At 42.5% G+C, this 22,270-nt stretch overlaps 1 protein-coding gene across 3 annotated transcripts in view; it reads left to right on the top strand.

Annotated features, from left to right (window-relative positions):
• The window catches only part of Itga9 (integrin subunit alpha 9), a 332,745-nt gene that overhangs the window by 34,779 nt on the left and 275,696 nt on the right, over positions 1-22,270 (top strand). For all 3 annotated transcript variants that reach the window (XM_074060465.1, XM_074060467.1, XM_074060466.1), the window contains 2 exons: positions 2,077-2,200; positions 15,427-15,494. In XM_074060465.1, the coding sequence (XP_073916566.1) occupies positions 2,077-2,200; positions 15,427-15,494 (192 nt within the window). The remainder of the gene's footprint in view (positions 1-2,076; positions 2,201-15,426; positions 15,495-22,270) is intronic.

Genomic DNA, 22,270 nt, shown 5'->3' on the forward strand with positions numbered 1-22,270 from the left:
AGTTTCAGTTTTAATAATTTTGATGTTAGTCCCGCAGCCTCCAATCCTGGAGATGGTGTCTCAGAAATGGTTCTGTTGTTGTCTCATCAAAGGGGAAAGAAACCTAAAAAACAAAACACAACAAATTGTCCCAAGTTCAAATGCAATTCAGTTTCAGTAAGTTTTTCAGCATGCAGATGTAGTTCGGTTGTTGTCTCATCAAGGAAGAGAAAAAAAAGAGTCTGGAGACAGGTTTGTGAATGTCTATCTGAGGCTGTGGCTCACCTGCCAACTGCTGTCAGCCTGCTGTTGCTGGAGGCGTTATTTATGCAGATCTCAGGAGTGAGCTTAGCACTCACCTGGCCCCTCAGGCTTTGTTTACTTAGAGTTCTCCTGGATGCAACCGCCACTGTTACAAGCTTTCCCCTTTCCAAGCACACTGGGGGAGGTGGCGCTACACACACCTTCTCTGGCGGGCATGTTTATTTACAGCTCACATGGGAAGTGCCCCCTTCCCCCCTCTCCTGTGGAGTTTTCCTCCCACTGCCACGTTTACAAGCTTTCCCGCTCCAAGATTGCTGGGTAGGTGCCGCCACTCCTGCCTTCTCCATCCAGCTTGTTTATTTACAGTTCCGTGAGGGATTGCCCCTCCCCCACTTCGGTGCTCAGGGCACCCTGCCCTCTTTGCTATGTGTCTTTTTTGTGGTTGTTATTATTCAGTTTTTTTTCTCTTTTTTTCCCTGGGTGGGGTTCAGTCTGTCCAGGGGGCTATGCTGATCTGGCCCAGGGTTGTCTGTGGGAGTACTGCGTGCTGCTTAGTTCACCTGGTGGTCTCCATCTTCTCATGCAGTCTGAGAGCTGGCATCTGGTGGCACGGGAGCCCTCCTGGTTTCTCTGTTTAACATGGAGTGGGGATGCTATGCATGGGCTGGGGGTGTGGAGGGGTCAGAGTTTTGCCTCTTCTCGGTGGTTTTTCCTGTAAGGTGTATCTCCAGCATCTCTCCAAGATTTTATTTTAGGAAGCACACTTTCTGCTTCCTCCCTCTAGTCGCCATCTTGGAATCCCCCCCTTTTCTCTTCTCTATGCTCCACCTTGGTCTAGGCCAGCAGCATGTCTTACCTGGATGTCCATTTCCTTTCCTGCCCACTTACATTCTCCCCACAACAGATAAATGATCTTTCCATGCTGGATTGGATTAGACCACTCACTGGTGTGAAGCTCTTTTGTGTCTTCTCATTACATGTTGCTGAAATAATACTTGTTTCTGTGGCCTATAAGACATCCCCCTTCCATAGCCTGGCCTTCTCTGTGACCTCATCTTTCTCTCCAGACCAGCCCCACCAACTTCTTTCTTCCTCTTAGACCTTCAGGTCTGTCTCACCTCTTGCCCTTTGCACCTGATGCTTTCTCCTACAACCCACTTTCCTATGTGCTCATAGGATGTGATTAGCATTTTCTCATCCTTCAGGTCTTTTCTGACCTCCAGTTGGAAATTGTCTGTTCTGCTGTTATATTATGTGTTCCATAATCCTCTTTCTTTCCTTTCCAGTACTATGATTGTCATCTATTGATCTATTGTGTATTTTCTCCTAGTGTCTTTCCAGGGACATGTGTTCCTTCACGCACTTTTCTGATGGCTTGAAAAGGGCCTGGTGTGGTGGCATGGTTGAGCAGGAGAGAAAGTGAGGCAAGCTAGCTTAGGGATAGTCTGGGACTGCTTCCCCACTTGACTCAAGAGTTCCTCTCCCTAGCCCACAAGTGAGAGGAGCCAGGTGATGACATATTGTTTCCCCACCTCCAAGTTCAAAGTGGTGTAAAAACGACCTACCAAAAGACTCCATCCCTTTCTTCTTCCCTTCACTCACCTGGCAGAATGGATGACTCCCCTTCCCTCAATAAAGCTTTTCTACCTCACCCAATCCACATGTTCTGCTTGGATTCTTCCATTTGGAACACAATGACCAAGATCTTCTGAAAACACCATTTGCCAATAACAAAGGCAGCTTCTTGTCCCCTCTGCTTCTCCTGCAGAACCATCTGGCACTTCAGCTTTTGGAGCTGACTTTCCTGCTCTCTTCCTCTGTCTGTCCCTCTAGGCCTGTGCTCACCGCTGGAAGAACATCTACTATGAGACAGACCATATCCTGCCCCATGGCTTCTGCTATATCATTCCATCCAATCTCCAGGCCAAAGGGAGGGTGCTGATCCCTTGCTATGAAGGTGAGTGTGGATTGATTCTCCCTCCTCCCGCTGCCTGCCTCATAACTTAAGCAACCCCCACTCTCTCCCTCCACACCACCACCTGAACATTATTCTCTCCAGCTTTTCACCTGCTGATGAGAGGGCAGCACTGTTTGACCCCAGATGGCCTCTGATGCTGGAGGTCCTGTCCAGGAAAGAGGCAGGTATAAATGGGGCAGTGGTTCCAGGCACTGCTCAGACTTGCCTGGTTCTGCCGAATTCACCAAAACTCAGCCAAGTGATCAAACAGATCCCTTGGTTTCCTAGCACTGTCAGATGCTGTGGGACTGTGGGTAACTTACTTTCTCTCTCTGGACTTCAGTTTCCTCATCTGAAAGATTAAGAGTTGGCCTAGACAGTCATTAGGCTCCCACACAGCTCCTGGTTGTACTGCAGACAAATGCAGTGCTGCCAAAGGGGAAGAGAAGATTAAGAATTTAAAAAGCAACAATGTAGCAGAAATTTAACACCCTGGCTCATTCCAGGATCTGACTTTTCTTCTCTAGTAGTCTTAGAACTAGACAGAGGCCAGAGAATCTGTTGCCACTTCAGTACAGTGTTAAGAACACCTCACCAAGGTACACTTAAAGTCTTGTAAGGAAAAATGTGTCTTCTCAGGCACCCTGATTAAAACCTCAAATGCCTGGGCACTGGGGACAGTTGAGTCTATTACCACTTAGCCTGGTAGATTTTGAGCCTTAAGGATTCAGAGACTGCTGTCCTTTTCTTCTCTTCAGCAGTCTGTGCCCTCAGGTTTTCTTAGCCTGGCTCTGGTAACCTGGGACCTGTTCCCTTTCCATGTGCTGGACGATTTGGTTTTTAATTCCCCCTACTTTATTTGTTTGGACTGAAGTTTCACTGGCCTGTGTCCATATGACCTTTGGGCTTTCCTGGGATTTCCCAGGTTTCAGATTTTGTGCCCACCACAGGAGGCTCTGAGAAACACTAGCTAGATACTGCATTTTTCTGCCTCACAGAGGGCCCTTCTGGAGACTAAGGTGGCCTAAGTACAGTGCTCTGTGAAGTAGCCCCATGCAGAAGAACCAAAAGGGTCCCTGGAGGAAGCACAAACTCTTTCCTTCTGTGAGGGGTCTTTTTTATATTTTTTCCCTTCTCCACATGAGCATCTGGTTGGCTTTGACTGGGCCATGTAGGGATATTGAACTCTGGCCCTGTTTATCTCTGTATTGTACTGGAGAGGAGGAAAATTTCTTCTTAAAGTTAGGTGGTAATATAATCTGTTGTTGGTGGTTGTGGGGGGCAGAAATGACAGTTTGACTGCCCAGCTCATTCCTCCTTTCCCAGGGAAATAAAGGAAAAGGCCCCTGAAGCAGTTCACCGGGTAGGTTGTATCAGAGGAACAGTGAGGTGTCGACAGGGGTAAGGGAGGTAGGAATTATTGAACCTAAACTAGTTGTACAATAGAACCAGAAATTTGGTTTTCCCAAAAGATAACATTTTATGAAATGGGGCCCCATTGCTACCCCCAGAGATTCCTTAGCATACTACATAAGCACGAGGAAGTGAAAAGTCAGTACCTTGAAGAGGGAGCTGGAGTTGAATGTCCATACTGTTGTCACTGTGCCCAGCATAGCTTATGGTTTTTACTTTTTGTTCTATAGCTGTGGGATCAGCAGTAGGTGGGTATTGGTCTGGGGACTTTATATTTTCTCTCAATAGTCACAAAAAACCCTGAAAAAAACAGAGTTTGGTTTGATTTTAAGTATTTATTTTAGAAGTTATTCAAGAAGATACCATTGGGGGTATGGGGTAGTGAAAAAGGAAAGGGAAGGAAGCTCATGAAGGATGTGCTACTGTAAAGTACCACCTTAGGCAACTGAGGAGCAGTCCCTAGGGGACATTCCATGTGCTACTGCAGGACATATATCTCTAGTTACCTAGCTGTGGTCTTCATCCATCTGGCATCTTGTTCTGTGCATGTGTATGGCAGGGGGTGGTGCTGGCAGGGGGCTGATAGCAGTTGGCTATACCTCTGTGTCACAGAAATGGTGAAGATTGAAGGCAGAGGATGAGCCACTCAAAGGCTGGCTTCTGTGTCCCCATTCCCCTGCTACAGGTGAGGAACTCAGGACACAGTTTAAGTCACTATGCTTACTCAGACAGTGAGTAAATGATAGAGTGAGCTTTTGAATTTTGCATTTGTCTCACTCAGAAAATCATTTTTCATCCTGGAATTTAGGGGTTTTAGAGATTCTAATTAAAATGAGAATTAAATAAAAGCTAGCCAACAACACTCACAAAACAGGAAAGGGTGACTGTTTGATTCTACTATTCAAAGGTAGAGTCACGAGATGAGGGGATGTGGCCATTTTGGGTGCTCTCCAATCAGGCCCTGCCTGTCTTCCCCTTCCTCTCTGATGGTGGCTCTGATGCGATGTTTGGTGGGATAGTGAACACCCATGCAAGATGAGGCAAGCAGTAGTAAGGTGTGGTCTGTCCCACGTGCCCTTCACTCACGATAGAGTATGTTAGCTTTAAGCTGGGCTGTATCAACCAGTGTGTTTCTGCCTGTCTCTCCCACTGCTTCTGACCATGCAGCATTTCCCACATAGCTCACTGGTTCCAGAAGAGAAACAGATGGAGCAGACCTGAACTGTACCTGCAGCTAGAACCCACCTTGGTCAGCTAAGCCCCAGCCCATGTGTTGTTCAAGTGAGAAATCAATGTTTGGTATTGCATGCCACCTTGTTATGCAGCAATAGCTGACCTATACAGAGCTCATCTCAAGAACCCAGATTCCACTTGCAGTGTAGCTGGGAATGGGCCTCATTGCTTTGATTGTTCTTTAACTTCATAGTGACCAAATAGAGCCAGAGAGGAAATTAGCAAGATGGTTTTGCCCCTACCCAATCCTTCTTTCTTACAGGCACACACACACACCCTTCCTAACTTGTTCTTTAGTTGAAGGAACAATAAGGGGTGGGGCTATTGTGAGGAGCATTGGGGTATAAGAGTAGCCCTTTAAAAAATAGGGGACTAAACAGAAAGTTTCTGTGTTCTTTGGTCCTGTAAGTGGAGAGGGATGGTGGATACTCAGATTTCTTTTGATGACTGGACTGGCAGGGATGAGGGTGAATGGGAGGCAGGCCACAGTTAAAGGACTCTTGTCTGTGCTGTTGGTTTTGGAGATCTCTTCTTCCCTGTTTTGTGGCCTAAACAAAACCAACTTTGGCTGTTAAAACAGCCTTTATTTTCTCTTAATGTGGAAAATCTTAGTGATGCAAGAAGCTCTCTTTTCCAGGTGGGGATCACATTACGGTTAAGTAAAATGGAAGAGTTTAGAGTTTGACAGGATTTTTCAGATGTCACGTAGACCAGTCTCCCTTCTGGCTTGGGTAAGCCTGAGTTTTCCTTTGGTTATTCATTTTCCTCACAGTGTAGAGGCAAATTGGCATGGTGGCTGGAATGAGACTCAGGACCCAGAATGCCAGAGTTCAAGTCCTGGCTCTGCCACTTCTTCCTAATAACAGTGTGACCTCTGATGAGTTATTTAAATTCTAAGGTGGCATGTATCTGCTAATACACTATATGCTAAACATATATATACTAATATACTATGTTGTATGCTAATGTACTATATGCTAAGCAAGGTTTGTTAGTCACTATAGTGTAACTTGCTTGTGTTTCAGGAATAGAGCCCATTTCATTCTGTTAAGTTCCTGGTAGACACCACATAGTCAAAACTAAGTAACACTGTTCCAACTGTCAAGAAGTTCCCTATATGCAGGAGAGAACAGAGTGGACACTATACTTGAAGGTGGGGGTGCTCATGCATGTTCTGCTGGGTACCTCTCCTCAAGGACTTGAGCTACTTTACAAGTGCCAGATAGCATCGAGGCACGATTATTTCATTTTACAGTAGGGAAAACTGGAACCTGCTTAGAGTCTGTAGCATGTTGAAACTATGGAAATGAGGAATGGTGGAAATACACTGTTGGGTTTGGCATGAGGGGATTCCTGCATCTTGCTCATTCCTGGGCAATGGTGGACAGACCAGTGGAGGTACTGGTAGAGGTTTGTTTGGCTGGCCCTTTCACTCTGGTACCTTCTTGGTGCAGGCTAGTTGCCTAGCTCTGTAGCCAGTGTGGATGCTGTATTATCTGCATTATATTTACCTCTCTGGGTTATTATGAGGAGCTTCTGAGAAACTTAGGCCAAAGTGCTCAGAAAGACCACTCTTGTTCTGTAAATGCAGCTTCCTTATGGGCTGCACGAAGGCCAACTGTGTTTTCTTCAGAAGTCTGGAAGCTTGGTTTGGTGAAGGAAACCCTTTAAGTGTGGCATCTTTTCAAAATGTTTCAAGCTCGTGACTTCTTTAAAAAACTGGTCTTTGGTTTAACACAGGACGTTTATTGCATGGCATTTCAGGTGCTTCCTGTTTCTGGTCGGGTGGGAGAGGCTACACAAATATCCTGTTAGAACAGGGAAATATAGAAGGAATGGGAAATAAAAATGTGTTCAGAATATAAAATAAGAAAATTTTCATGGTATGGTCCTTTCAGTAAGACAGTTTTGTTTGCATTTGTTTGATATGAGAACAGTATTATTTGGTGTTTGTTTGGTGTGAAAAGATGAGAGCTTCTGTGCAATAATAGGGGGGAAATTATCTGCAAACTAGAGTGAGTGCTATAAAACATTAGTTACTGTTGGCCAAACCATGGTATTTTAGGACTCCCCAAAGTTAAGTCAGTGCATGTGATAAAACTAAGTACAGACATTTCTTTCATCCTTTGCCCTTGAGCCCACTGAGGCAAAAAGCCAGAGCCTTGGAGAAGCAAGACTGCAAACATTTTTTTATTGTGACAGAAAAATCTCATGAATATGGAATAAATTAACAAAAACTATTCAAGACAAAACATTAATAAAGAAATGCAATTAAAGGCAATTATGATAACAGTTGTATATTAGACCAAACTTTCAGGATCTGGCTTTACCTCTCATTCCAATAATTGCACCTGTATTTTTCTACTCTCTGACTCTATGAACTTGAGCTAGCTCCATAAGCCTCAGGGTCTTCATCTGTAAAATGGGGGAAATTAATCCCTACTTTAGAGGAATTTGAGGAATAGAAAGTGCCTGACACAGTCCTAAGCTCTATAAATGTGACTTTTCTTATTAATGTTCTTAAGTGTTTCAGGTGGTGTCTAAAAGATCCTTCTTTAAGTAAACAGATGATTTAAGGGTAGAAAGCTATTACTAAAATGATTTTAAGAGCCCTTGAAAAGATAATTTTTTTCTTTTGGTTATTGTTTTTGGATGTGAGGTCTCATTATGTAGCCCAAGCTGGCCTTGAGCTCTTCATCCTCCTGCCTCAGCCTCTGGAGTACTGGGATTACAGGTGTACACCATCATATCTGACTTATAATTTCTTAAATAGCTCCAAAGGCCATATTTGTATTATTTGTTTAGTAAGCTTTCCTCTCCACTTCTCATACATAGTCTAAGGTTTAACTTATGCCATGTTTAAATGTTCTTAAGTTTGGAGTTGATGAAGTCTGAATTTATCAGGTTTTACACTGTTGATTCCAAAAGTTTCTGGAGCACTTTATTGTCAGGGAGTGGCTGGCCTTTTATTCCTAATGTGTCTCAAGACAGTGTTCATTTCTAGGGAATAGACTAAATCACTCATTCAAATGTGAAGTTTTTTTTCTCTTTTAAAATTGAAGGCAGTGATGCCACAGAGGATAAAAGTAAATCATGATCCATTCACAAATGAAAAGCAATTGAGGTTTTGTTGTGGTTTGGTTTTGTTTTGGAGGGAGCCATAAAAGCTAAGTTGATCCATTTAAAAATTCAAGAACAAGCCTCATAAATTTTTATTAAATAAAGACCTCTGCATTTATATATGATTATATGGTTTCCTAAGAGCTTTCATAAGCATCTCATTTAAGTAAATATGGCAATTAAAGCAAAAAAGAGGATGCTATTCTGCATTATGGTCAGTTAGGAAGGGGAAAGGCCTGAGAGGAAGAAAGAAAAGGTGGCTCAAGGGTTGGCCAGTGCTGAAAGATGGACTCTTGTAGTGCTCTCTGGGGCTTAAGGAGCCCTGTCAAGTTTTCCCTTTGGAAGAAAATACTTTTGTCTGTATTTCAACTATGTTTCCATGTATTGACTGTTTAAAGTGCATCTGGTAATAGCTCCAAATTTTAAGAGTCCCCACTACTGAAATTGCCTGTTTGTGTGGTAATTGGTATCTAGGATTTGTTACTCTCTGAGACACTATCTGATTCAGTTTTACCTGACATCTATTAAACACCTGCCAGGTGTCAGGTGTTTTGCTAGGTACTCAACCCTTACAATCTTACTTTGTAATTACATCATTTTTGGGTCAATATTATTCTCTTTTGTATAGATGGGAAAATCAAGGCTCATAGAGGTTGGTCAGAGGCTTTCTAAGCAGAGGAGAGTGTGTAGATTTCTTTGTGGAGCCTGTTCTGTTGGGATGTTGTTTGTAATTACTTGGTGCAATGATGCATCACAGAGAAAAAAATCTGTTTTATGTTATAACTTTATTTTATGAAGTTGAGGACATTATACTATAAGCCTTTTTAATGTTGAATAATAATTTTAATGAATATATGGTATTTGAAATTAACTTTTCAGAATGATGGGCTTCATTATGACATTTACATAATGCACATTGCATATATACTACAGACTTTTGAAGTCATGTTTTAGTTTTGCTATTGTAGACACAAAATGTAGCCAGGTCCTGCAGGTAAAGGTGGCAGACGTGGCCCTTAGCTTGATACAGTGTGACTAAGAGATTGGTCTGCTCTGTGACCTGGGAGACCCTTTACTCTAAACATTTGGTTTTAATATTTGAATAGCAGTTTGTTCCTGTTTTAGCACCAGTTATTTCACAAGTCCTTTAGCTTCAGTCATAAAATTGAATTCTATACAGTTCTTCACTGTGGTTCTCACCGAAATGCGACTGTCCCATATGCAGGACCCCTTTTTCTGGGGGGGCGGTGAGCATGAGCAGTGTGTGTTCAGTTGAATATACATTCAGGGCCTGTGGGATTTTCTGCTGCTTATGAAGATGGGAGAAGGCATATTATGGGTAGTTACATTCTGGGTGGGAGGAACTACTTAAAAATTACAACTTTTTTGCTAATTTTTATTGTTATAGAAGATACATGACATAATATTTACCATTGTAACCATTTTTAAAGTGTGAAGTTCTGTGCCTTAAATACATTCACATTGTGCAGCTGCCATTACTATTTTCAAAACTCTTTCATCTTTCCTATCTGAAACTCCATCCCCATTCAGCACTAATTCCCCCTTTCCCAAATCCCTGGCAATCACCATTCCACTTTTTTTGTGAATTTGTTTACTGTAGCTACCTAGTGGAGTCCAAATATGTGACTGGCTAGTTTCACTTAGCAAAGTATCCTAAGGATAATGTCCATCTTGTAGAATACATCAGAATTCCCTTTGTTTTTAGGCATAATAATATTCCATTGTAACCATAAAACACATCTTATTTGACCATCTTTGATAGAAAAGAGTTTTTGAAGAATAAGAATGATGACTAGAAATGTTCTTTATGAGGCAGAGGGTGCAGCAGAAGGAGGTGGGAAGTTAGCAGCCCTTGCTTTTTAGTGCTAATTAGTTGTGTGACTTTAGGCAAACCACTTGTTCTACCTGAGCAATAGCATCCTGATCTGTAAAATGAATGGATAAGGTTAGAACTATTAAAGATCTTTTCCCCTTTAAGACCTCTTTCTCTTTTAATTGTAAGGTTCTAGCTTTCTGCATTTTGCTTTTAGTGTTCATTATAGCTTACTCATGAATTATTTTGATAAATTAATCACTCTTACTCTCTGTCCTGGTCATTTGGATCATTTGCTTTTTTTCCCCATTTAGTTAGTAGTTCCTTATAATGGAGGGGGAGCTTGTCCATTCTTCCTTTTTGTGTGTTAAATGATGTTTTTGTTATTAGAGATCTGGCCAAATGCATTGACCTCCAAACATTTGTTTAGTTATCAGTTACTTAGAGATTTCCCACTGCTTGGTGACATCCAGAAATAATTTAAGGCTGGTAAGCCTATTTACCCTGATAATTTATTTCATAACTAAGCTGAGGAACTGTGGAAAAATAATTTTTATTAATAGTTGTATGGGGGGATACATTGTGACATTTATGTATGTGCCTACAATATTCTCTCATTCCCTGTTCCCCTTCTTAGAACAATTTCAACAGGTTTCATTGTTATACATGAATACAAAGTACATTCACCATATTCCATATTTGCCCTCCTTCACTCTTTCCTTATGCCCTCCCTCCTCCCACTGGTACCCACCCTTGGAAAGAATCTGTTTACTTCCTGTCCTTCAGTTCTTAAAGTGTATATTGAGAACCCAAGGGAGTTTTGACTTGGCATTTCAGACATGGATATGTCTAGTGCTTTAATCAGATTAACACTCCCCCATTACTACTCTTTAGAATCAGTGTTTTTAAAGACTGGCTTCAAAAGATGAAAAATTTCTCAACTGTGTAATAGGAAGAGATATAATTGGGAAGAATATATGTTACATTGTATATGATGGTCTTTCTGGTGGTTGTACCCCAGCATTTTAGGATGGGTGCAGGAAGCACCACCCAATTCAGTGGGTTTCTTGAAGGCTCCACGTGTTGAGTTGTGAACTGTGAGCATTTGGAAGCAAGTATTTTTTTTCTTCTTTGAATTGCCTTCTGTTTAGGCAGAGTTGAATAAAACCAACAACTAAACCAAGGAAAATGCTACCATTTTTGGAGTGAAGGAGCCAAATGATTTAATGAATTAAGATATGTAATATAGGCCAAGTTAATAAAACCCATACATGGTAGAGAGGTCTCCAACCTCGTTCTAGGTTCCCTTGCTCCATAGCAGTTTACCAGATTTGTTTTCCCCAGATTTAACAGGTTTCTTACAGTATCTGGGAACTGCTGTCTTGCCAAGCCTGGTTCTACCCTGCATCTTTGAGGTGGATATGTGTTTTTTTCTGTAGTTGAGAGGGACTAGCATGTTTCAGTTTTCTTTGCTGGGCTATGACCTGGGCGAAATTTGGAGACTGAGTGGATCAGCCCAAGAGCAGGTAGCTGCTGGCCCCACAGCACTTGTGTTCGTGCAGGAAAAGTTCTTCCTGGGAACACAGATTGGAGGTCACTGCCTCCCACTCCTGGGTCCCTCCACACTGAACTTCCTAGACTTCTCAGTGGAGACAGGGTATGTGACTAGGTGTGGGACAGACCTCCTCTCTCCCCATCATCTTCCCCATAATCTTCCCAGACCTTTTCAGCATAGACTGTCCTGTTGTTCTCAGGTCTGGGCAAGGAGAATCAAAGTTTTTGTGTTTTGTTTTAATCAAGCATTTTAGGATATGGCATTTGCAAAGAATTGGTTCCAGGACCCTCCTTGAATATCAAAATTCTTGGATGCTCAGTCCTCATATATAAATTGTGGTATTTATGGATAACCTCCCACAGACTTTGAATAATCTCTAGATTATTTATATTGCCCAGTCCAAATAAAATGTTATGTAAATAGTTGTTATACTGTATAGTTTAGGGAATAATGACAAGAAAAAGTCTGTATACATTTAGTACAGACACAATTTTTCCCAAATATTTTCTATGTGGGATTGGTTGAATCCACTGATGATGAAGAACCCACAGATAGATATAGAATCCACAGTTATATAGGGAACCCACAGACATGAGAGCCAACCACATCTACTTTTTGAAGGACACAGGTATAAGTACAGACATTTGGAAGGTAGATTAGGGAGAAACTACAATCTGCACTGTTTTGTTTTGTTTTTTTTAAGAATCAGGTTTAAATAATAGTGGTGTCCCAAACTCACAGAAATAGCAATTAAAAGAGTAAAAAAAATCACAGTTGCAGAGCCCATGTCCGGTGGGTCTGGGAAGGCCCCTGCAGTCCAAGTCTTGGCCTAACATCACAGCCATATCCCAGTGTCAACATGGAGTTGATAGAGACAGTGCTGAAGTGTTTCCATGAAGGCTCTCACAGAGTTCCTCAGCAGAAAGGCCCTTCCATAAGGAGGGAGGACCTGAACACAATCACACTGGCTTCAGAGCCACTGGGTGTTAGTGTGGGCTGTCCCATATGTGACCAAGTGTCAGGTCTCAGTTACAGTGAGGGATCATGCCAGGGGTGAGCAGAGATTGGAGAACTGTATCTTGATGTTCTGTCCTCCTCCTCTTGAGATCCACAAGGAGATGAACTTAGCTAGTCTTCAGTTTGGAAAGCCTAGAAAAATCCATGCTATGGGTCTATATCCCACCTCTATCATACCCTCCACTGTCTTCATGCTTCTGGGTTAGTGGGTGGCACTAGGACTAGAACCCAGGATTCCTAGTACCCAACACCCATGTTCTCTTCATTCAGGCAGTCTGACAGACTGGAGGAGGGAAGGGCAGAGCTGGAAGGGCAGGGGGATATAGGTCCATGGGAAAGAAGATTGGGAAGTTCAGGGTATTGGTGGCAGGAGGGCCATACCTAGACCCTTTATATTTCTACCTCAGCCTTAGGTCTGCCTGGACCAACATATGCACACATGGTCAGGAAACACACCACCATCAATCACAGTTAGGTACGTGGTGCTAGGCTGGTACTGGGGACACTGAGATGAATAAATTTATCTTTGCATTGAACCAACAGTGTGATGAATAAACCAACTTTGCGATAGAGAGTATCATTTACATCTACTTTCAAGGTCATCTCAACAGAACCTGTGGAAGTATCTGGAAGGCTGAGAAAGGTTTGAAATATGGAACTGTCAATCCAATAGAACTGGTTGAGACTTCCTGGAATAGAGTTGGCAAGCTCACTTCTGCCCCACGGAGTGTGTGTGGTGAGGATGGGTTAGCAGGTGGAAGGATTAGTATGGCATCTTGTTCCTCATTGAGGGGATTAATGACAGAATCACAGAGGTTTCTGAGAGACTGGAACATGGCCTACCCTCTAACCAAGAGTCATAAGTTAGTGGTTCTATTCAGGTCCTGCACATTGTTTGATTACTCACTTTAGGGCCTCTAGAAAAGGCAAGTTCAGATCTAGGGCTTCAGAAACCTCCAAACCAGTGGGCTCTCCCATTTATGTCCTGGGCCTGTGGAGCTCCTTTGGGCAGAGCCGGCATGGAGACGCAGTAGTTGTCTCAGAACAACTCATTCTAGGCTGAGGAAGAGGTGCTAGTAAGGGCTTCCCCTGTAGTCTGGGCCAGGAGTGGGGCACCCCCAGCTTCCAATGATACCGTGGACATCTCGGAAACCCCAGGTCCTGCCCCAAGGGTGGAAAACACCAGCATGGTTTGGGAGGAGATTGAGCAATGCATTGAAGTTCCTATGTCTTCTGTTTTTGGAATCCCTGTTCCAAAGAGACTTTCACTTTAAAAGATGTAAGATTCCCATATAATTCCTACTCATGCCAAATTTATGAACTGGTGGGTCAGGCAAGATAGTTTTATTCACCTCTTCAGGTCTGAATTTCCTTTTGTGTTTCTTTTTTTTAAGAGTTACAATTGGGTAGTTTACCCCTGTGCTGTGGGGTAGAGATGCATTTTACAGACCCTGAAGCTTTCATTCTTAACATTTGAGTTGGACATTTTGATCTTTCTTGCCCTTGTGCTATTTGCTGCAGGATTTATTTTTACTTTATATCATTTCTTACCATTATGCAATCTGAGGCAGGATTTGTTTATTTCTTTGCACAGGTCTCCCACCTCCAGCCGTAGTGCAAGGTTTTACATTGGTCAACTTGGGAGTTTTCCTTATAATAACAAGGCAGGCAGGAGATACTGATTTTACCCTCTTTTGGAAGTGGACATTCTGTTGTAATTTAGTAGTTGACTAATGGTCCCTTATTGAAAAATGTTACTGGGCTCTGCAGAGAGTGTTACTAGAAACAAATTACTGAATTTCCCTAAGGCCCTTTCAGAGCTCTTTTCCCTCCTGGAGTAGATACTTTGAACTGCAGGAAGTGGCACTGTGTTGCAATCACAGCTTCATTGTTCCTTTCTTTTATTTATTTTGTGTTTCAAGAATAATTATGTTGAATTTAGTGGTACTAGAGACTTGCCAAGAGCCCCTGGGGTGGCCCAGGGGTCATGGGGTTATTTGCAGGGTAGTCCCAAGCCTCAGGGTGTCCAGCAATGTTAGTGTCACATGTGATTAATTTGAGTCGCTCTGAAACCCTCTCTACCTCCTTGTCTTTACTCATGAAACAACTTTAAACAGTCACTTCTCTTGGTTTTGTGAAATCACTCACTTTGCAAAAGCTTTGATAGGCCATAGAGGTGAAAAAATGTAAGTTTACTAGCTGTGTGACCCTGGACAATTCATTTAACCTCTCTGAGCCTCGGTATTCTTACCTGTTGACAAATGGGAAGGTGAGTTTCCAGGGACAATCAATGAAATGATGTGATGGAGGCAAGTAATACAAAGTCTGGAACATGTTGAACAACAATTTTCCTTGCCAACTTAAAAATAAAACAGCAGAAAAGGAATGTCCCCATTTGTTGGGTAGGAATGTCAGGAACTAAGGGAGTGGTAGAGTAGGGTGTTTAGCCATTAAAGTTTTCATTTGGCACAGAGAGTTCCCCCTTTTCCTTCCACCCAAGGAAGACAGAGGTATAGGAGTTCATTACTGTACACATGAATGATAGTGTAACCACATGCTGGGTCAGTATGGCTCCTTAGCCCATGGGGAGACAACTGGTTCCTGCTTGGTAGAAAGCAGATTGCCTTGAGGCATATTGAGAGTCTTTCTGGGAGGGCTGGTCTTCTTCCAGGGGACTCCACACTGGTATGTCCACATTATTCCACTCTGGGTCATGTTTTCAGCTACTTGCACCCACCAGGGATACTGGTCTTTTCTAACTTAAATGTAATAATTGCTACCAGCCTCCCACTTAATTACTGTGGCTGCTGCTCTTCTTTTCCCCGCATGTGTGGAGGAAGTCCTCTGGGGCACTTGGCAGCCTTGCTGCCTGGTGGCACCAGAGCCTGGATTTTTGAGGTCTAGTGGATTCTTGAGACTTTTCTTCTGTGCCTAGTCTGGACAACATCCCTGGGCCTAGCCCACAGGGGTACTAGGGGAAGAGACTGGCTCCACACATGGCTGGCACACACTGACATAGCTGTGGTCTTCTTCTCTTTCCTCCCTCCCCTCCAGAATATAAGAAGAAGTACGGAGAGGAACACGGCTCCTGCCAGGCTGGGATAGCAGGCTTCTTCACTGAGGTGGGTGTCATCAGTCCAGCATTTCTCTTCCTTTCTTGCTGTTTTATTTCTTTACTTTTCATCATTTTGGTAAACCTGGAGATGAGTGAATAGGTTTTGGCTCTCACATCAGGGAAGATTATTTAAATCTGATGGGGATTACCAGCTGACCAGAGACCACTGGGCAGCAGAGTTGGTCTGGTTCATTTGGAGATTTCTATAGAAGTCAGCTTGGTCTGAGGTCTGTGGAAGGAGTGCAGATGAGACAGCATCCAGTGAAGTTGTACCTCACTGTTGACTGAAGATTGTCTGGTGTATGAGAGTCACCTCAGTGTCCCTCTCGCCTTAGTTGAGAGACTCCAAGTTATACTCAATGCTAGCCATTCCTTTCCCTGAATTCTGAAGGATCCTACACTTGAATGTACCCATGCAACAGCAGAAGGACCTTTGGCTACTAGAACTTTCTAGGTATTGATTTCTCATGTGATTCTCATCTGTTGTAAGTTTTCTAAAACATTTCCTCATGCCTGCCTGCCTGCCATGTGTAAAACTCATGGTTCTGTAAAAACTTACAGAACACTTAGGTTCTGTAAGTGGCAGTACCAGCCATTCAGTACTCAGGTCAAAGATGAAAAGCACTTCATTTCTAATTTATCTGAAATCTTGCTGCTTTAACCTCCAAAACCTATCCCAAATGATAGGTTTTCTTTGTTACCACCTCACCTCATAATCAGCATCATGCTTCTAGAAAAGCCACAATCACTACCTGGAGATGCAGTGAACTTTGAATTGATTTCCCTTAGTCCATTTTTTTACTGTGGTCAAATAGGCATAACATGAAACTCCCCATTTTGAAATGGGGATTTATAAATCAGTGGCATTGAGTGCATTTACAGTATTATGCAACCATAACCATTGTCCAGTTGTAGAACCTTTTCTTTACTCCAACCTGTGTTCATTCTTGACCTGAACTGTGTGTTTTCTGAACTCCAGCCCAAGGAATCTTTCAAAGTCAAACCTGTCATTCTGACTCCATGGCTTCCCACTACATGGAAGATTAAGACAGACTCCATTCTGAGGGCACCTCTCTCTTTCCAGCCTTTACTCCAGGATAGTAGTAAATCAGAGGAAGGCACATGACGTTGAGGAAAGAGGAAAGATGCCCAGTGTGCTCTGGCTTCCATAGCTTTCTAAACAGTGTTGTTCCTGAAACAAGAGCAAGACTATCTGCCTTGATTTCAGAAACTGCTATTTAAATTGAAAGAGAAAACAGTTGGCAATATAGTATATAATCTAGAAACAAGAAAGAAAAGATAAAAATAATTAGAAATCTTATTATCCTTTACCCTCAAACCAGTAAATGTGATATGCTTCCCTCCCAACCCCTGCCTTCAGTAACTTTGATTACCTCCTTCAAGCCATATCATTTTATGACTGTCTGCTGTACACAGAGTTCCATGCGAGGTTCTGTGAACAGCACCACCAATCATTCTAGTTATTAAGGCCAAAACTTTAAAAAGATTCTTCTCTTATCTCCCTGTCCTACCATCTGTCTTTAGCAAGTCCCACCTCTTGTGCCCTTAAAACGTATTGCAAAGATACACTTTCTTCCCATGTCATCTGCCACCCCACAAATCTCAGCCATAGTTGTCTTGCTTCCAACCTACTTTAGAGCCCTCCATTTATCCGTTACCACCCTGCCTCCCAACAGACAAGTCCCAGAACATCTTCTAAAGACAAAGAAATACCATGGTGTGTCTTGCTCAGAACCATCCAGTGTCTTCCTACCCGCTTATAATGAAATCCAGATGCCTTTCCTCACACATCCTCCCAGACCCTCCTATCTTCCCAACCTCATCTGTTTCCAGGCTTCCTCAACCCACTGCCTCCAACCATAGCAACTGAGTTTCTGCTAGAACATGCATGCTCTCATTACAGCATTGTACCAGAGAGCCATACCCATAGCTCTTTGTGCACAGTGCCCATGTCTGGAGAAGAGACGCGTGGTAGGGTCCAAAGTTTTCAAAATTTGAACTTTTGTACATTCTGGAAAATTACATTCCAACAATGTTTGCTAATTGACACTCCTCTGCCAGTTATTTCTATCCAAACTTTCTCTCACTAACATTTTAAATTTTTATTATTAATAAAAAATAAGTATTTTAATGTCCACTTACTGACTCTTAGTATAGTTTAGTATGTTTTTCAAATATTGGCTACTTGTATTTATTTTTCTGGCAATTGCTTGTTTATGTTCTTGGTCCCATATTTGGGTTTTGCTGTTATCTTAATGATTTATAGAAACTTGTTGCATATCTCAGCACTAATTTCTTACTTGTCATATGTGTTGCAGATTTTTAAGCAGTTTTTAACTTGTATTTTAAGTATGTTTGTTATCGTTATCATACTGGCAATAAACATTCATGTTTGGACAAATTAAATAGTCTTTTTCTTTTTAGATATCTCTCTTACTTAGGAAGGACATCCCATCTCTAAGAATATGAAAATATTCAGCTGTATTTTCTTATAATTTTTAAAGAAGATTTGTTTCTATAATCCTTCTGGAACTGATTTTCATATACATTATATGGTAGAAGCTAACTACATTTTTCCCCTAAATATATAGTTTGTTGTTTTAGTTCCAGCTTGCCATGTGCTGTCTCCATTTTCTTCCATGTCAGTAAGCATGTGGATTATATAGTCTAGAAAGTATGGGCCCACCAGATTTGTAGTTTCATGAGCAGGTGGCTGACATGAATGGCAGTACTGTAAGAAAGGCTATTTGAGCCACGTGTGCCCCATCCTGTGGACAAGGAAGGCCTTGAGGGAGGCCAGGCAGGAGGCCATGATGTGGTCCAACTATGAAGCAATGGAGCAAGCTAGGGTAACACTTTGGGAATAAAGATGATTGGGTGAACTCAGATAATTCAAACAAGGTGCCCATATCTGGGTGGCCAGAGCAGTGTCGGGTAGAGGAAAGAGGTTTTGAGCCAGGTTTTGTGGAGAAATGGGAGTACTCTTGGTGAAAAGAATACCAAGGGAAGCTACTCCCCAAGGAAGGGTAGAATGGTGTCTGTTCAAACAGGAGTAGATGGTGCTGAGATACCTATATAGCTGCTGCTTCTTTTTTTTTCTTTTTTGGTGGTACTGGGGTTTGATCTCAGGGCCTCACAGTTGCTAAGCAGGCATGCTACTTCTTGAGCCACTCCACCAGCCCACTTCTAAAATATAATAGAACATAGGGATTAGACCTCAATCTGAGCTAGGAAATTAGGTTTGGCATGTACTAGTAACTCAGAGGGGATGAGTGTGACCGACATGAGGCTGAGGGGAGATTCCTCCCTTTAGATGGTGGAAGAGGGTTGGTTTATTGCAGAAACCAGAATTCACTGAGGTGTTGATGGAGAACTCAGGAAAAACAAGAGTTCTAGGGAGGAAGGTGACTTTGTGATCCCACAAGCTGGTAAATCAAGGAAAACGGACATTGGGGCTGAGGAGAAGGAGATCTTGGAAGGAGAAGCGAGAAGGAACAAAGGCCCAGGTAGTTGTGTAAGCCTGGGGTGAGTAGAGGAATGAGAGCACCTGTTGAAATGACGTGTTGTGGAATCCAGAGCCTGAGGGAACCATAGTGCCTAAGTGTGTGCTGGCCAGGCTTGTGATACACAGACCACAGGAGAAGTGGAGACATAGTGTACACACTGAAGGAGAAGTGGGGACATAGTGTGCACACTGTAGGAAAAGGAGGACATAGTGTACACACTGCAGGGAGTGTGGGCGTGAGAAGTGGGAAGGCAGCCCCTCCTGCTGCTGACCTGTCCTCTGATCCCAGCCCTCTGTCTCTTGGTCTGCCTGGGCCTTAGCCTCTGCTTTGGTTCCCAGGCTTTTGGCCTCAAACAGGAGGTCTTTGAACTCGCTGCCTCCCTCATTTCTGGAACTTCAGCTGTCTGCAGCTGAGTAGGAAATGTGGTTGACGGGGTCAAGCAGGCACTGTTTCTCTCCTCTGCCCTCCTGCTGACCTCACAACACTTAGGCTTGCCTCATAGAGAACTGATCTGTCCCTACACAGGACAAACTCGACTTTACAAGCTGGATGGGCTTCTGTAGCCTTCTGAACATGGCCATGTTGGCACAAAATACTCTGGCCTGTGGTGCCTGGTTGACCTTCAGGTCAGTGACCCTGAGGTTATCAAACTCTGAGTTACAGATGCCACTTGAGTTTTAACCTATCATTGAGGATAAGGGAGTATTTCCAGAGAACTTTATTTATTTTTTTAGACTAGAATAACAGAGGTGATAGATACTTCTAAGCAGCAAGAGAAGATGTCAACTATCCCCATTGTGCAGACATCTGGGTGGAAGTTTCCTCAGCACAGACTTTATTGTAGATCCTGGACATTCTTCTGTCCTGCTCATGCCGACTTGTGGTGGGCAGAGAAGCCTGTGGCTCTTTTCACCACCACCCCTAGTGCCCCTGTACCTCTGGGGGAAAGGCCCACACTATTTACTAAGGGGATTCCACAGATGTGATTTAGGCAGTATTAGCATTTGCTTGTGGAGTAACTTGTGGTTATGTGTGTAACATTGGTACCAGCTATTCCTTGAGTAATAGAGATCTAAGCATTGATCACATTTTCCTGACAGCTGTGAGCAGCATCAGAAAGGGCACAAGCAGCATCCATAGTGAACAAAAAAAAAAAAGCCAAATTCAAGGGCTCCCAGGAAGCTGCTCCCCCACTTGAACCCAGCCCAGCCCTGAGGATCACAGGCTTAACTCCAATTTATTCAGTTTGGACTGAAGGGAGATAGAGGGTGAGAAAGCTAAGAGGGAAAGAAAAGAAGAGCTATTTGTCTTAAAGGGTTTTAAGATTACTTTGTCTTACCCACTTTGCAATGTTTGAGAGGAAGAACAGGGATGCCTTTTACCCTGGTTTAATCCAAATCATCAGAGGGTATCATGTCCCCCACCTGGTGTCTTGAAGAGCCTTTATAGGCCTGGGCTGATACTTGGACCTTTGACTCATAAAAAATGCAAATGGAGATAGTTCTGTGTTGTATACACAACTGGTGCAGCATATGTCATTCATGTTCTTTGGTGTCCTTTCTATTTGGGCACTGATTACAAATTTCTTTCCAAGATCCAGGCCAGGAAACATCTCTTTCCTCTGATGAATTGATGATTTGTCTTTCTTACACACTTTGAAAACTAGTGAAGGCCCTTGTACCAAAGAGGTGGGTGTAAGGAGGATGAATGAATGAACATACATACACATGTGTACCACTGCATTTTTCCAGTGACAAGTCCTGAGTATAAAAAGTGATTGATTCTTATAAAACAAAGAGTTCCCTCAGAGTATCTGTCTTACCTGAAGCAGCTCCCTTTGAGGAAGTTGGGACCCCTGAACATTAAATGAAGTGTTCATCAGCACTCCTGGTCCAAGCCCTCCTAACTCCAGGAAGCAAACCTTTGAAAGCAAACCTTTTCAGGCCAGAATCCAGTGACTTCCCTTTCCTTCCATCTGCACTCACATCTAGTCTTTGTTAAGATTCTTTCTCTGATGGACCACAGAATATGTGTTGTTCAAAGCATTGTCCTCTTGCCTGTGGCACCACCTTCTTCTCCCCGGTTTTCTCTTTTGATAGTTCTGACTACTAGAGATACTTGCACCCTAAGAAACCTATAGCAACTTTATGAATTGTCACTAGAAACTCAGAATCTCTGGGTGCTCTACCTCCATGGACTTGTCAGAAACCAGTGGCTTTTCTCAGCCTTCAAAGATCTCTTTGTGACATACATACCAGTGTGTGTATTTGGCGGGGGGGATCCTAAAGGCCACGTGAAGGGTGGGTGATTTTAGTCACTAGAGGAGTGACCTGTGCAGTGTCCTTCATCTTCACATACCTAATCTTTGAAGTTTTGTGTATAGGTGTGGGGTTTTTATCTAGAAAATTTTTATCTAGAAATTTTGTTTATTTTAACCCTTTTGGGTAGATTTTCTTCTGAAATATCTTGTACATGTCCATGTCCTTACCCCAATAATATTGTACAAAGAAACTTTATATCTACCATGAGCTCTAGATACATAATAGTAAGTATTTAATAAATATCTTTAATGATTTCATTAGACAAATAATTTTTGTTAAGTTTATGGTAGTGTAGTGTAGATGCTTTAGAAAATATAAATAATGAAAAAGGAGGGATTCACTTTTGTATAGAAAGGACCAAAAGCTTTAGCTGGAGACATCCAGTGGATGACTGGCCTACCTAACTCTTAACACAGCCAGCACTCCAGTGCCTGTAAAATGTCATCTCACAGGGACATTTTGCATTTTTATGAGGTGACTTTCTTGTCAGTGTTTAATTGTTGTTCTAGAATTTTAAAAAATCATGTCCATTTCCTCAGTACCTACAGTAAAACAAACTAATTTTAAATAGCATTCCATGAGTTTTGACAAATGTGTCTACCCATGTTATCCCCATATAATCAAGATCAGAACATTTCCATTACCCTAGAAAGTTCCTAATGCCTCTTTGCAGACAATCCTGCCTCTCTTTATTACAGGAAACCACTAATCTGAATTTTGTCACCATGGACGCATTTTGCAGGTTCTGCAACCTCATATGAGTGGACTCAGAATATGTCTCTTCTTTCCCGTTTATAGTTTATTTATAGTTGCAGCCCATGCTGCAACTGGGCTTTTGAAGACTGAGAAAGAACTCCTTGAGTAGAGGAAGTATGCAGGCATTTTAGGGATAGAGCTGGGGCACAGCTCAAGTGGTAAAGCACTTGCCTACCATG

This window comes from Castor canadensis, chromosome 17 (genome assembly GCF_047511655.1).
Source record: "Castor canadensis chromosome 17, mCasCan1.hap1v2, whole genome shotgun sequence".
NCBI lineage: Eukaryota > Metazoa > Chordata > Mammalia > Rodentia > Castoridae > Castor > Castor canadensis.